Source organism: Ylistrum balloti, unplaced genomic scaffold (assembly GCF_031769215.1).
Source record: "Ylistrum balloti isolate Yb309-2 unplaced genomic scaffold, AGI_CSIRO_Ybal_v1 Utg369662, whole genome shotgun sequence".
In the NCBI taxonomy this organism is placed as follows: domain Eukaryota; kingdom Metazoa; phylum Mollusca; class Bivalvia; order Pectinida; family Pectinidae; genus Ylistrum; species Ylistrum balloti.
Genome location: NW_026781912.1, coordinates 279,616 through 297,097, shown reverse-complemented (window position 1 = coordinate 297,097; position 17,482 = coordinate 279,616). Strand labels below are relative to the sequence as shown.

Sequence of the window (17,482 nt, the reverse complement as noted above, 5' to 3'; positions counted from 1 at the left end):
ACTTTTTAGATAAGGTTATCTTACAAAGTATGGTCTATTTGTTACTTTAAGATAAGGTTATCTTGCTACTTTAGCAAGCAAAGTTTGGTAGATTTGCTTCTTTAAGATAAGGCCATCTACTTATAGTAGAAAACAATGTATGGTCAATTTGTAAATTATTGGACAAGATCTTATTAGGGATGTATGTCTTTATTATCAAACAATGGCATGACCATTTTCCAAGAATAGTCAGAAAAACGTGATCGGTATTGTCAAAGACATGAATAAGTGATGGCGTTATTTTTACTTAAACATCAGAAAGGGTAAAACATGCAACTCAGAGTGTACGTTTGAGTGTACAGCCCGGTATATGACACATATACCATCATGCTTTGCTGATACATATAAGAACGCCTATTGACATAAACCGACACGTCGCCAGATCCATTTCCATATGAAGTTTTGAGTATATAGAAGATATTCTAACTTTTTTAAAGACTGATTATATTTCATCGATCTAAATGGCAAATTTGATATAAAATATTATAGTTTCCACCAGACGAGAAACGAGATAGGTTCTACAGGTGTTTATTACATTTCCCACTCCTTCCTTGATGTCTCTTTGAATCCTCCTTGGTATAATGTACACAAATCATCTAGTTTATCTCTTGTAAAATCTTCGAGATTGCAGGTGATAAACACTGCTTGTGGAATATTAGTCTCCAATGTTTGCCGTCACCTGCATGCCACGTTTTAATTCATTCGAATAATGGCAATGTTCACAATATACGCTTGTACTTATGAAAATGGATTTTTTTTTATTAAATTAGGGGGCTAGGGCACGTCCCCATTTTGACCTTCTTCAGTCGCCTCCTACGCTTTCAAAGTAATGCCCGTAGAGACTTGGAAGAATAAAATAGCTCTATGATGCAGTTTAATTTATTATCATTCATTACTATTGTATCTTATTCTTTTGTATTAAACGTTGCCATTGTGTGTCTTTGGTACAATCATACAGAGGTTTCAGATCTAAGACACAAGAACTCAAATCATCATTACATAAACTAAGCAAATTGGTTTAGATAGACCAGAATCAATTATATTTATGTATAGTTATATTTTCAAACATTCTACATGATTTGGCTACTGCAATGCACTCTAGGAGAAACTGATGCTTCCATTGAAAAAAGAATTGTGATCTGATTGGAAACAGAATTAGCGCAAAAATAAAAAAAAAAAATTCGCTTGCTTATTTTGGTAACAGTATATAAAAAGATAAAGCATGAAAAATAAACCGAAAAATGTAATAGATTATGTTTTAATGTCCTTACCATTACTAATAAATCCCAATTATTTGGCATACACTATATCTAGTCTTATACATATTCTTGATTTGTTTTGAAAGGTGGTGTGTATTTTGATAGATGCTTTATGCTTATGGTCATAACTCCCTCATGTGTATGCGAATAGTAACACAGGTCAGATTATATATATGCATTTGGTGTTGTTTTTCTTTTTCTTTTTTAAATAATCCAGCTTTGAACCATTACGAAATGGATTGTAGTACAGAGTAAAGTGCAGTATCGTCACAATTGACTTCGCCGATTTTATCTTCCCTTACATGTCTTCTAGATTCCCTTAGTTTTTGTTCCCTGTTATCAATGATGAACCTTTAAATGACAAAACAGCTATCGAGGCAGTTTAATTTCTACATACAAGATATATGTAGAGTACTGCTTTGTATTTAGAGCTGCTACAGTATTTACAAGCTTGTCTTAAAATGCATGTGTCCTGTATTTCTCACTTTTGCCGTCTTTCTGATCTGTTGCCTCGTAATTGTGAATTAAAATGGTTTTACTGGGTTATTTTATTGATTCTGTTCTAAAATGAAACATAACAAACATTTCTGTTTACAGTTTTTGTATAACAAGGTATGCTGATTTGTTTTTAAATGAATGTTTGTGATCGTGAAATTGTCTTTTGAATATACACTTTTTAGTAATGATCCTTATTTTGTTTGAAAACTTTACCATTTGAAAGTCTGGTGAAGGATTAAAAAGTGGTGTTATTTTTTTACATGTATATCCTAACTATTTTGTAATCATGTCTACCAAATTTTCAGATCCAAAATAAGAGAATAATGATGGGTTATTCGTGAAACTTTGACACCATAAACCAGGAGACTGTAGAATATCAAAAGTGTCGATCGAGGTAGCCATCGCCATTATTTTCCCTTTAACAGTAAAACGATATTTAAGGTACCATATTTGATGGTAAAGGTTAGGATAACTCTATTTTGTATTATACAGTAATATTTACACTTGAATGATTCTAGAAGGACTCTGAAGGGACAATACTATCAGCCTTCGCCTTCCAGAACAGATGTTTGGTTGACCACGTCAGTTTTATACTGACGTGTTGAATTACCTGGCCGTTGAGAGAGTGCTGTATCAGTTACCAGAAGAGCGCACCATCTGTGTAAGTGAGCATATATTTGCATTGTCAGCTCATGGCAATTTTAATCAATGAACACCTAATCAATCAAACAGCAGGGTGACCTTATCTGACCCCTTTATAGATTCAAAATATCAAATATATTGAGGGAACAGATTGCCTGGCTCTGACTTTAAAATTCAGTATCATACATCTCTGATTTAGAAAATGACAGTGTCTGTGTTTTCTAATGAGTAAACAAGGAATACAGTCTTTAGATTACATATCTATAGATGCTACTTTGTAGTTGGTATTTTTTCCCGTGTGTTAACTTGAAAAGGAGCGAATAATTCTCGTTATACATCTTCAGCATTTTTTCTCTCCCATATTATCCCTCCAGAAAAAGAATATTTATATTATCGTATTTGGTTAATAATCAACAGTTATTCGAATGGATAATATGAATTTGATTTTAAACCTAGCTCCAAAAAGAATAACTACCATCAATTCACAAGGTCAAAATAATTAGACTATAGGAATATTTCTCTAAGATTTTTATCAGTTGTTCAACTTTCACTTTTGAAGTACAATTAACAAGTAAAATTATACAGAATTCCTTTATTACATGCACGACGCCTGTTTACGGAATATTTAGTCTTTCCGATGTATCAACAAATACATGATAACAAAGTAAAACATCAAATTTAATAACATTTATTTATATGTTACTGAAGAAAGAAGATATATCAATGGTTTAAAAGTCATAAACTCGATTTTCTTTTGGTTCAAGTACTAGTATTCCGAAATATTAACGGATATTGCTACAGACACTGTTCTATATATTATGTCTAGTGTAGAAGCAAGAGGATAGAAAATGATTAGAATGAAGTCCACCGTAGTCAAAACTACAAAGGTATAGATGATGGAAATGACAAAGAGTTAACGATCAATATAAGCATTGTTGACTTGTTGAAACTATCATAATATTCAGATGAAAATGAATTGACACAAATTGATGTGGCTTTTTGTAGGTGTATGGTAAGGCAATTTATGATGAAGGTCACTCTTAAGGTAAACCAGTAGAGTTTACCTTTAAGAGGATCGCATGCTATGAAAGTATCTTTGCTTAAAAGAACATCGGAAATGAGAGATAACTTTATATCGAATCAGAGCAGGGCAGAGTTTGCTTACAACAGGTGGGTGGTATTAAAATTAGCATATTACGTGAGATAATGATTCAGTTAGATAATAGAATAGGAAAAATATCAGTGATGTAACTTTCTAATTTGTATTATTAAGTAATTTTTACTGAGCTGTTCTATACTTTTAGATACTTTGCTTTATGGTTCGTCAAAGGGTTTCAAAAATGAATTTCATTACGAAAGATAAAGACATGATGAATAATTCGGGGGTAAATATAGAATGCATGTTAGCTATAAAATCATTATGTTATTTTGGTAATCGATGTGTTTTGCAATGATAAATAGGAGAATCATTTCAATTTGTTCTGGATTGAGGCCAAGTTCAAAATTGTAGTATTTAACAACGAAATACGTATGATGAAATTACGTCAAATTAATACATATCTATAATTTCCAAGATGACCTTTATTACCCTAAATATACCTTAGGGTGAACAAATAAGAATTGCGAAACTGTGAGACCCCTTAATCTTTTTCAGATATTTGTGGAGCATGTGTTAATGAACCGTTCGAGTTTGTGTGATGTGATAATTGATAATGACGTACCAGAACGTGACAATAAAGAAGATAACAAAAATCAGCGAAAGCTTTAGATTAAGTACTGGCAAAATTGAGAAACACAAGGTATACGTGTTTAAGACGAAGATTCTGTATTTCTGTCGTCGTTATAAGACAATTGCTTGTGTTCCTGGCATCACAAGAACGCTTATCATAAACGATTTTGGAAATAATACAGAAAGTAGCAACATGTCAACAGCATCATAATTCAGAACTTAAAGCAAAATATGACCAAGAGGTAAAATTACACGGATAATCATGTAAAAGTATAAGGAAATTAAGACAAAGTATCCCGGAAGAGTAAGCGTCCTCTACTTCATCGACGACATCCGCCATGTAAATCTTAGTCAATTATTGTAAGTAATGCCACGTTTCCAAATGAGAACAAGGTTAACAACTGATACAACAGGTATACTAACGAGCACCATTCACTTTTTATCACATAAGGAAATATAATTCCTAATGAGATCATTATGACGGCCGTAAACTTTCATTTTCACGCACCTGCATCTCTCGAACCCCTGTGTTGTGACTTTCGTATTAGTTGCCGACTCTTGTCTAAAATTATGATAACTGTATCAAGCCCTAGAGTTGGACAAGAGAACCTACTGGAAAAATCAATGAAATTCAAAACATGAAGAAATGTGTCATTAAGAAATAAAGCAGGTGGAACACCAGTGCACTTTTATCGTTATCTTTCACTTAAAGCCACTTTTTTCTACAATCTCTGGTACTTTGTTCTATTTTGTTTCTCAAAGAATATTTATGAACAGGCAGAATTAAGAACGAGATCATCAAATGCCGCATTTAATCGTTTTAATGAGAATGAGAATATTAAAATAGTTTTAATTAAATGTGAATCATGATTATAACACATTCATTTCTAAACATCAAAGCTTTGACATATTTTCATTCAAATATGCATTTCTCTTTTTCGAGTCTTCAAACTTATTTACACCGAATTTTTCTTTTCCAAAAGTATATTTGGGTTTATATATAATGAGGTTCTACTGTATATTTAAAACTGAAGGTAAGCTATGGTATTCACTTTTTTAAATATCACTTTTCACTACAACAAAATATTTAATACCGCATAAAATAACTTTTCGCGAGATAATTAAGAGAAATCCCCTTCAACAATTGATTTACGAGAAAAATGAGACGAAGATTAACTTTTTGTTCTGGAGATGATTTTTTGTTAGGTTAGATTTTAAAAAGTAATTGAAAATTAAATATTGATTATTTTGCAATATCTGTTTTCACATTTTTTCCAACACAATAGCCTAATGTCGCAATTTTCGTAAGAGTGTACCAACACAAATACGTCGACTTCTTAAGGGGAAAATACATTTTGTTGAATAAAAAAATGATTAATAATTGATAAATCAGTATTTATATAGAAAGTATGTTTTATCATATTGGTAAGATTGAGAAGTGAAAGAAGTGAAACTACATCAACTTACAACATCAACTACATCAAATTTATGTAAATCGGCCGTAACTATCAACTATGTATTGTAAATGTTGTGTCATGTATTTCAAATATTCACAGTTTTTGCTATACATTTTATTTTCAAGGTATGTATTTTCCCGATTTTATCAAATTCTCGGAAAGAGCTTTAAGTAATTCTATCGCAAAAAGAATTTTTGCAGTATCTATCAATGAAATAATAATCCAAGCGTTGATGATGTGTTCTTAATGCTGCACTAGCGTCCTTACATATAAAGGGAAGTAGACTTATGTCTGTCCTTATCTGCTATCCTGTTATATCCATAGTGTCATGCTATTCCTATTACTCTACATTCTGAACTAGTTAATTGTTAAATAAGCATGGCAGTATTTGCGAATCGTTCCATTTCGTCGGGACCTGTCCTGATTGTGCACATAATAATATAAGGAAAATCAAATGCATTTGGAAAAATAGAACCTTATGAAAATCAGCTTATAAGTATTAAGAACATCTTACACGCAATTCTGAATCTAAATTAAAAACAAAGACTTCCCCAATAAATCGTTTTCCCACAAATCAACATACACGTTTCGTGACAAACATTGTTTGTACATAGTTGCCATTACATGTAACACGCATTCCGAGTACACAAGTCCTCATATATCTCCATAAATATGTATCACCTCTCTTCTTATCACAATGCAAATTTCCATCTGTCATCCCTAAAATATTCGTTTTGAACGACTTACTCCAAATGTCATGTTCGCGCCTCACACAATAAAGGCGAACTAAGAGATATATACATCTCAACCGTCCATCTATTCATCTTAGCGAGTATTGACTGTGTACGGTCTACGTGTTGCTCGCTGACCGAGCTGCAGACCCGGCAAAAAGAACCAGTATGGACGGCGATTGCTGCTATTGCCACGACTTCTGGCACCAGAACGAAATATCTGAAGGAAGCGAGATGCAATTGCTTGTCCTCTGGCACTAAGTTGGGATGTCGAAGGGGTTGTGGTCAGAACAGCCTCTGTCTGTACTTGTTGGACAGTTGGTGCTTCAGTAACCTGAGAAAAGAAAAGCTGATCCTACATTTTCTAATAAAATAATGCAATTACGGATTATAATTATAATGGGGCAGGTACACCTTCCCATCGATCAATTTTGAATTTTTCAGTCGCCTCTGCGGTATCCAAGTTTTGGTCCTTGGTATCACTGATGAGTCCTAAAAGGGTGAATTAGCTGCATGATGCAGTTCGGTTTATCACTTGGCCCTACGGTATCTATTTCTAAAGGTTCTATTTCTGTACAGTCTTTTTCATTTTCATACTGGTTGACATACATATAAAGGGTTCGTTATGTATAAATATATATAAAACCACGAAAATAAATACACTGCTGGTGGACTTTTGCCCCACGAGGTTGGCCGTAATGTGTATCTAAAGTTTAAATTCATTCGAATAGTGGCATGGTTCAGAATACACACATGCACTTGGAATTATAAAATGATTTGATAAGTGAAAATAATGAAATTTATTGAATTATGTATCTAGTGCACCTCCATATCTAGATTTTGATTTTTCTTTCGATCACTGGATTTTCCTCTAAGGTATCAAAATTCAGACCCTTAGAATCACTGACTGATCAGACAAAAGACGAAAGATGATGCAGTTGAATTTATTGTTTGGCTCAACTCTATCTGTAAAGGTGCTTTAAAGTTATGTGTTTTTGTTTAATCTTTCTCTGTTTCAGCAAACCATTTAGAAATCCGGAATATGTGCATTTTTTATATTGCAAAAGCTGTCATTTGGTTATCATTCATTTACAGGTGTTCGCCAAGAAAAAATGCTAACTTTTTTCTCTTTGTTAGCTAAAATTAAAAATAAGTCATTTTGACGTTCACATTTTCTGACGAACTAATGTGTAAAAAATAATGTTTTGTAAATCTTATGTAAAATGAAATTGATTTCTTAATCATTTCCCCCTTGATCTATTTTTATAAACATTGTAGAAAATTATATCTTCAATGCCATTATTTAAGTCATCTGATTTCTGAATATTTCATCAATTGTGGTGTCATAATATAATAGTCTGCGAGTGTGTAATGTTGTTTCATATCATCCTCGCAATATATGATATAAGTTTAAATTGAAAAAAAAAAAAAAAAAAAAAAAACATATGGGTTTATTTGTTGTATACTACGGTAATCATGTTATAGCTTGGTGATTACAAATCTGAAGTTTATACTTACCTGCATATCTACTGTAGTTCCAATTTCTTCTGAGTAGTCATAAAAAACAGGTTCCGCACAATAGCTCTGTAGTGTTGCCAGAGTGCAGCCCTCATCTCTGAAACAACACTCTTCCACGACACCTCTGTCAGTCGAACGCTTTGATACACCTGACGACGTCTCGTCTCCATTTACATGTTCTAAACCTAAAACAAAAAGAGGAATATTTTAAATGCGGTCTGATTATTGTATTAATTTGAGTGATAGCGCGTGTTCAGTTATCACAATGACGGATCTTCATAACAAAATATTAATCCAAACTAAAATTCGATGAATCCAGGGCAACATATGAACAAGAGAGAGATTTACACCAATACTTGAAAAATGCAAAGAGAATAAGACCGGGTGTTCCGGAAGTGTATGTGTCTTCTACGTCGTCGATGACACCCGTAATGTAAATTTTGGTCAATCTTAGATAGTAATGTCACGTTCCTAAATGATAACAAGGTAAAACAGCAACATATATAAAGTAACACACAGTGTAAATAATCTTACCTGACCGTTTGTTGAATGCCCCATTACATACTAGACTTAATGTATCGGCTAGCTGCTCCCCACACATCCGTTGGTTGCTCCCGTATATCAACGTAGCTAACGAAAACAGAATAATAAGGGTCACTGGTGCCATTCTTTGTCTGGCCTGTAACACAATCAAAGACATTGAAGTTAGAGGATTAAGATAACAAAAATACATATCTTTTTGTTTGACTAGGTTTTCGAGGTTTGAATAGAAATTTTCTCAAGGAACAACCGGTTGTTGATGTTCCATTGGTCTATTTAGTGATTTTCTCAAGGAACAACCGGTTGTTGATCTTTTCGTGGTTTGTATTGAAGTTGTTTCATGGTACAGTTCATTATGTATATTCCCGAGGTCGTCGTTATTTCGAATAAATTTAAACGTGGCGTGTAAGTTACGGAAAACCTCGAGGCCTAATAGTCCACCAGCAGTGTCTACCAATTGCAATCTCGATCATTGTATAAAAGATACACAAGTAAATAGCAAAATTTTATACAAATTTAAAATTTAAAAGTTAAGCCTTGGAGACCAATAAAGAAATCATTGACTGGAAACATCGCATGAAATTGCCATGGTCTCAGATTGAGAACTTTACATTACTCTGATTGACCTCCACATACATGTTTGCAGGCGTCGATGAAGCAGAAGACGCTTTTCTTTCTGGATCATCAGTCGCATTATCCTTGTACTTTTTTAAAAAATTGCCATCCTTCTGCCATTCTTTCATGATTAGGGACATTGAATTATTAATAGTGCGTTAGAACATGAAGTTGAAGTTCATATTTGATTAAAATCCAGAGTTATGACATTTAAAAAATAAAGAACTAACCTCTTTCCATATTTTTCAAACATTGAACAGTACCCGCTCAATATCTCGGAATTGAATTGTGGTATTGGACAGACATGTAACATGTATTGGTATTGTAGGCAGCAAGTCAGCGATTGCTTATCTTTGGTCGCCAATCATTGTCAACAAATACCTGACGATATGAAAACTCTTGGAAACAACCCTTCAAAATTCAATAACACCGAAAAACTCCATACGTCTCATAGGTAAAGGACTGCACAAAACCTTTCAATACAAATAAAAATTGGTTACAATATTGGAAATTAATGAATTAACCTGCATTATACATTAAGTGTATACCTCTGCATGATATATCAATCTATAAAGATGAACCATATATTTAAATACAAGCGTAAAATACCGAAGGCGGGCTTTTGACAACGAAAAATCATGGCAATCGGTTCATAAGCTTATCTGCAATTTGCTTTTAATAAAAATATGATTTTTTTACGGTTAAGTTCTGATTTGCTCAAATCTCTCGATCAGCACCCCATCCTCACATGTCTCAATTTGCCGCTGCACTGCCTATATCAATATCATTTAAACATAATTTTCCTTTGGTTAATTCAATTGTGTCGGCAGCTTCATCAAACCAAAATGATGTTCAATTTCAATATGTGTTTTCAGTCCATCAGAATGACATATCATATGTTCTCCTAGGGTTGTGGTTTCATCTACCAAGACTGTCAGTTATTTAGAATTACACTTATTTCCAAATTTACACAAGACTAAACAACGAATTACTGTCAAAAGAAACTTAATTCCATTAAATCCAACCAACTTCCGATAAAACAAGACAAAATATGAAAAAAAATTACACGGAAACTAAAAACAAGTACGTCAAGTAGATTTTGAGTGAGATTTAGAAAGTATTTCTTTTCCAAAAGTTAATCTAGATTGAGAATAACATTGGCAGTATGCTTAAAAAATAGCACGCTCCATTTCCAACTATATATGCTTAATTATTTGTCATAGTGTAAACGGTATTTTGCAATCATCGAACGAGATTGATTCACAATTATATATCGATAAGGTTTGCGTAAAAGACACGTAAAAGTTAGACACTGTTACCCCAAAATAAAATGTTTTGTCCAACAATGATTCGTCCGTGGTAAAGAAAAGAGCCGACATTGTTGAAACCTTGTAGGCGAAAATGCAGTTTATTCGAATTGAATAAACCAAGATGGGTAGGCACTTTAACCCAAATACAAATAGGGAATTCTTTTGATAGTTTTCAAAATTGAATGATTTCAAAAGAACTTAAAGTACGTGTATAGTTAGAGATATTGATACAATCTTACTCAAGAAAGTGGTAGGAACATCCTTACCGTTTACATGGTCCTAAAATCCATTACAACATGAGACATGGTTTATCCTGGCCACATTCATCATCCAAAGACAGTGGTTAACATATGTAATAGATACAACAAGCCTGGAACACCATATTATAGGGCAGATTCCACTTTAATCTGTCCAATCGCACCACCTGGGTACCGAGTTACGATTGCCACTAACTTGACAATGACGTCATATGTTGGCATTATTGTACTGATGGTCACAGGTCACACTTGTGAACACGCTGTCTGTGTGGACATAACTATAAAGTCGATATTTGTGCCGTATATGTCTATAACGATTTCCTATCACGGAATATTATCTCGATGTTAAATAGATTTATAAATTATCGCCGCATCTGTCTTTAGTGGCTTGTTAAGGAAGGATTTGGTAACTACAAGTGACTTGTATCGACAGGTTGAAGGTGAAATTAACCAGGTGTGGTCACAGCCAGATGATAGCGGTCGATGTTGGATGTAGACAAACGGTATTGATAAACAGTTGGTAGTACAGACACTGTTCTCAAACATGTAGATAGTTGAAAATAATGAAAAAGAAAAACAAACAAAACAAAATCAACACAAACTTTAAAATACCGAGGACAAATTATAAACTAAAGAAAAAATCAGAAAGAAGAAATAAAATCATGTATAACGGATCCACCTGAATCTCTCGAAGAATTGTTACATACTGATGGTCATTATAAACAGGCGGTAGGTATAGATAAGTGCTTATTACAGTCAGGTTACTGTAATGAAAAATCGAAGTTATAATTTGTTGCTGGTTAAGGATAGATAACAGAAGATCACGGGCTGTTATTTACAGGTGGTACTAACAGTTGGTCATAACTAATAGGCGGTAATTAATATATGGCTTTGAATATCTTAATTGATCTCTCATTAAATAACACGCCAACAATATTTATTGAAATTGACCTGTGGTCATCTATTGTGTCCAGATATACGTTGCGTTAGCGTATTATCGAACAACGATACTTTCCACACCTTTCCACAATAAAAGGCTCGCTCGGTACCTGGTATTGATTTTCGAATCACATTAATTTGTTCTCCTATGAACTCTTAATTATTTTCACAACAATAAAGATATTATTGTCTTTGATTAACTAGCATATCTTTGTCGTTCTTACATTTAAATATGGACAAATAAAGAAATATAATCAGAATTTATACAAAAATAAGGACTATTTTAGGAAGTTTTTGTTACGAAAGGACCCAATAATGACCTTAATAAGTACACCTTAGATATTATCGAGCAGCTTGACTCAGTCCACCGTCTTGTATATACATGAACGTGTAGTTCGCCTAAAAGGAGTGGCAGGTTGTACCTATCAGGGCTCTCTTGTATTGTCGTAAATGTCTATAATTTTTTGAATACGTAACGTTAAAGGACAATGTCATCAATATCGGCAACTTTTCAGGTAAAAACGAGTTGAAATATAGCTTATCAAATTTAACAGCTTTGATTTCTTTCAATCATGCTTGCTGAAATACATTTTGAACATAACTAGTCATATCTTCTATCTTCAACCGTAAATGGAGTGTGCTGTAGAAACACCAACTCTACATCATAGCCGTTGGTTGAGTAATCGCTAGAAACATACACTAGATCACTTTTAGATAGAACTTAGCAGGTTTCAATACATACCCCTAGAGTTGAACTGCTGCTATAATATTCACCTGATGCGAAGTCTATGACCAACAAGTTCACACACTTGCGTGCCTTTTGTACAATCTGATAACCTTAAGAATATACTCCTCTGAGAATTGAAAAAAAGAAATTTAATCTGTTCCTTATGATTTGGTTCTGAGAGGTTGGATATTAGAAGTAAATTGAAAACAAAAACCCAGAAAATATATAACATGAAGTAATTCATTTCCTTATGTAACTTTTTTTCCCTGAATAACAGACATCCTCTGTTATTTCCGTGTCAACTTTTACAAAAACAAATTTCAGCTTTCATCTCAATGTAAGGATATGATTCTTGGATATCGTGAAAGTTTTCATTTGACTATAAGTTTTGACAGAGAAATTTTCGAGGATAATTTTCATTATTAAAAAAGAATGAGTCTCTGAGTTTTTTTTTGCAAGTTTCACCCAAGTAACCAGTTTTTCCAAGATCATGAAAACAGCTGAAATATTTGTTTTCTGGACCTAATAATCCGGAAAGTGGACACCAATTTCGAATTCACGGACTTGAAATAAGTGATTTGTGGTGATAATTCATGCACTTTTAGTTGAAACCAAGACTTCCAGATTATACTCAAGAAAAGTACCTACGCAACCAGAAACGTTGAAATTCTTGATGCTAATAATTGATTCACGTGATCAACTGCGCTGTCAAAAATGTAGTCCATGAGCAAGATTTCTTATACTAGTGAAATCAATTGTTTTATAAATACGTCTTTACATGTATGTAAAACCACAAAAGTCTACGATATTATGCTGGAATTAATCTCATGTTGAATCATGTCTTACCTCAAACATCAGACGAGTACATTCTTAAGGTATTTGATCTATCAAAAGCGACGGAATCTTTATAACAATGCATAATTTTCCTTTAGTATCAATATCTTGGTTACCTATAAAGATCACATCAAACCATGTGACTGACACAAGTTTCATCCACCCACATATCCCTCAGGGTCAGACATTTGCCTCGAAATCAACATTGAAATCAGTCATCCAAAACGTCAGGGGAAATGTCAATACGCCAATTCGTACGTAAACTTAGGAAACAAGATATCTAGAAATTCCCTTTAAAGCTAAATTGCTTTATTTTGTAAGAGACTGACAAAGCCTATATATGACCTTTAACTTGTTCTTTTTTTCTTCTTTCTCTTTCTTCATTCAATCGACATTATACAAATCAACTTTAGATTAAAGAACAGGTTTAATTTTAAAATTAATTTCTATAATACATTGCGAACAAACATATGTGTCATTCTCATAACAACAGCAGATGTCAAAGCTTCATGATATAATAATTAAGAAATAAAACCCACAACTTCATCACAAAACAAAAACACTGGTAATTGGAAAAGGGTAGAAAACAACAAATCAATTGTGAGACGAATTCCGATGTGGAAAAACCACAAAAGTACATGTCCATTCGTCCTATTTGTCATAGCAGAACGCACCAAAATGATCCTCATTGTAATGGTGGTTTTACACCCGTTTAAGTAATGATAAACTGTATACATTTTTTCCATATTACTGTTCTACAGATTTTCCTCTAAAACACTTTAATTTTTTTAAAGAAAAGACAAATTCACTTATGAAATCCTATAACACCTGGCACATCTACTGTGCCGCTCTTGTAAATCATAATACATACGTCAAGTACATAGTTACACAGACACTGAAGTCGCTAATGTCGACGATGACAAAAGCAACAATAGACTTCGGACATGTAAACACTAATCCTTGGAACAGAGATGATATAAAAACGGAAGATATTGAGAAAAAACAACAAAGAGAATAGATAAAAACAGATGTTACCAAAGGATAAATTAATTTGGCGTCATCAACGACGGTCAATACAAGGGATGTAACGTTCTCAAACTTTGAACCGGGATACTGACGACGAAACCTCATTGAATAATTCTATTCACAAGCAGCCAACACGTCTAATGTCACATTGTACTGAGAAATATATACCAGGAAATGGCTAACCTCAGAAAGCTATCTCTCTAGGAAGCCCAGTGTGACAGTGTTTTTTTTTTTTCGATATCTGTCGGGTGAATAGTTAAATTGGTAGTCAATTTTGAACATCAAAACAACTGCGACATGACCAAACCGATAAGAAGGAATGTTATTTCGAGAAATGAAATATTTACAGTATCGGAAGTAGAAGTATATTGCTAACTCTATCGCTAACATAATAAAGATAAAGATAGATGACAGCAGAACGTCAGACATTTATGTAGTCTCCTGTAGATATGTAACTCGCATTGAATGAGACTTATACTGTCTCCTGTCGATATCCAGTTACATTCGGCACATGTTATTAATCCAATGCCTGATAGTTCTCGCACAAAAAGCAACAGCTATTTAACAAGCGACGCCAATGTATTTGCTTATGCTTCACGGTGTAAGAAACTGTAATGTTTGATGTTATTTAAAAATATAAGTTCTATTTATAGAATAGAGTAATCACATGATTCAGCTTTAATTGATATAGGATCTATCAGATTTTATATAACATATTTGCATTTTCCCAAAGTAGGTTGTGACTTTCGCGAAGTAGTTTTCGAAAATAAGTCGCTAACTAATCTGTAAGGAAGCCTCGGTTTCCTCCTTGTTTTCATGTTAAGTTTTTTTTTCTGAAATTTGAAACAGAGGAGGAAAAATGAAGTACAGGGTTGAACAGTGGATATAATATCAGGTCCGTCTCTAGGTCTATCAGATTTGTTTTACTTGTAACTTGCTCTGCATTTAAAAGTATAGACTGACAGAGGAAAAAAACGTCTATGATTCACAGATCTTTGTTATGATGATTAAAATGACATTTGTCCTACCAATAATTGCTATCTGTTTGAAGATTTCCAACTATTTATACAAAGTATCTGTTTTTCACTTGCTAGCTCTTTTTTTCGTGTCTTGTTGCATGGTCCAACAAAAGTACGAATAACATATTGTTGTTTACGCCGTTGTGGATTCTACGCCATCTTGGTCCGCCGTCAGTTTTGAAATAACTCGGTCAACTGAGTCGTCCTTTATTTGTCGTTCGCTAGGTGTCGTCCAGTCGCAATTCCATCTTGTACAACTGAGTGGCTTCCTCGTGTATAATTATACGTATAATATAGTGTGTGCTTCGTTAGGCGATATATGTAACCTGTCAGGGTCTACTTCTATTAACACTTCTATGCGGCCTTGTTATATTTAATAAATTGTCACCAAATGTAAAATTTTAGCGGTATTTGCTTTTCAGTGAATAACAATGATAAAACAAGTAAATTTGTGAAAATAACAAATGCTTATTTACGTATGCGATCAATGTACGTAAGCGGCTTCTATTTGATAACTCTACTACTGAACATGTCTTAATGTTTCACATCTCTTAATATTTTACATGCCTAGATGTTTTATATGCCTAGATGTTTTACATGCCTAGATGTTTTACATGCCTAGATGTTTTACATGCCTTGATATTTCACATGCCTTGATATTTCACATGCCTAAATGTTTTACATGCCTAGATGTTTTACATGCCTTGATGTTTTACATGCCTTGATATTTCACATGCCTAAATGTTTTATATGCCTAAATATTTACATGCCTTGATATTTCACATGCCTAAATGTTTCATTTGCCTAAATGTTTCACATGCCTAAATGTTTTACATGCCTAAATATTTTACATGTCTAAATGTTTTACATGCCTAGATGTTTTACATGCCTTGATGTTTTACATGCCTTGATATTTCACATGCCTAAATGTTTTATATGCCTAAATATTTACATGCCTTGATATTTCACATGCCTAAATGTTTTATATGCCTAAATGTGTCATTTGCCTAAATGTTTCATTTGCCTAAATGTTTCACATGCCTAAATGTTTTACATGCCTAAATATTTTACATGCCTAAATATTTTACATGCCGAAATGTTTTACATGCCTAAATGTTTCATTTGCCTAAATGTTTCATTTGCCTGAATGTTTCATTTGTTGTTTTACATACCTAAATGTTTTACATGTCAAATATTTTACATGCCTAAATGTTTTACATATCTAAATGTTTTACATGTCTATTTTACATGCCTAAATTTTCACATGCCTAAATTTTTTATTTGTTTTACATGCCTAGATGTTTTACATGCATGTTTTACATGCCTTGATAATGTTTTATATGCCTAAATATTTACATGCCTTGATATTTCATGCCTATTTTCATTTGCCTAAATGTTTCACATGCCTAAATGTTTTACATGCCTAAATATTTTACATGTCTAAATGTTTTACATGCCTAGATGTTTTACATGCCTTGATGTTTTACATGCCTTGATATTTCACATGCCTAAATGTTTTATATGCCTAAATGTTTCATTTGCCTAAATGTTTCACATGCCTAAATGTTTTACATGCCTACATATTTTACATGCCTAAATGTTTTACATGCCGAAATGTTTTACATGCCTAAATGTTTCATTTGCCTAAATGTTTCATTTGCCTGAATGTTTCATTTGCCTAAATGTTTTACATACCTAAATGTTTTACATGTCAAATATTTTACATGCCTAAATGTTTTACATATCTAAATGTTTTACATGTCAAATATTTTACATGCCTAAATTTTCACATGCCTAAATTTTTTACATGCCTAAATGTTTTACCTTCCTAAATATTTCACATGCCTTAATATTTCACATGCCTAAATATTTTATATGCCTAAATATTTTACATGCTTAACTATTCTACATGCCTAAATGTGTTACATGCCTTAATGTTTCACTTGTCTTAATATCTCACATGCCTAAATGTTTCATTTGCCTTAATGTTTCACATGCCTGAATGTTTTATATGCTTAAATGTTTTTTTCATGCCGAAATGTTTTACATGTCTAAATGTTTCATTTGTCTAAATGTTTTATATACCTAAATGTTTTACATGTCAAATATTTCACATGCCTAAATGTTTCACATGCCTGAATGTTTCACTTGTCTAAATATCTCCCATGCCTAAATATTTACATATTACAAATATTTTATATGCCTAAATTTTCACCTGCCTAAATGTTTACATGCCTGAATATTTCACATGCCTTAATATTTTACATGCCTAAATTTTTTACATGCCTAAATGTTTTACCTTCCTAAATATTTCACATGCCTAAATATTTCACATGCTTAAA

At 33.0% G+C, this 17,482-nt stretch overlaps 1 protein-coding gene across 1 annotated transcript; it reads right to left on the bottom strand.

Annotated features, from left to right (window-relative positions):
* Positions 1-6,449: 6,449 nt before the first annotated feature.
* Positions 6,450-8,540, bottom strand: LOC132558965 (insulin-like growth factor II). The gene is made up of 3 exons (XM_060223595.1): positions 8,408-8,540; positions 7,886-8,058; positions 6,450-6,710 (listed from the first exon to the last, which is right to left on the bottom strand). Exons 1-3 carry the CDS (start codon positions 8,538-8,540, stop codon positions 6,450-6,452), a joined length of 567 nt encoding a protein of 188 aa, XP_060079578.1.
* Between the last annotated feature and the right edge of the window lie 8,942 nt (positions 8,541-17,482).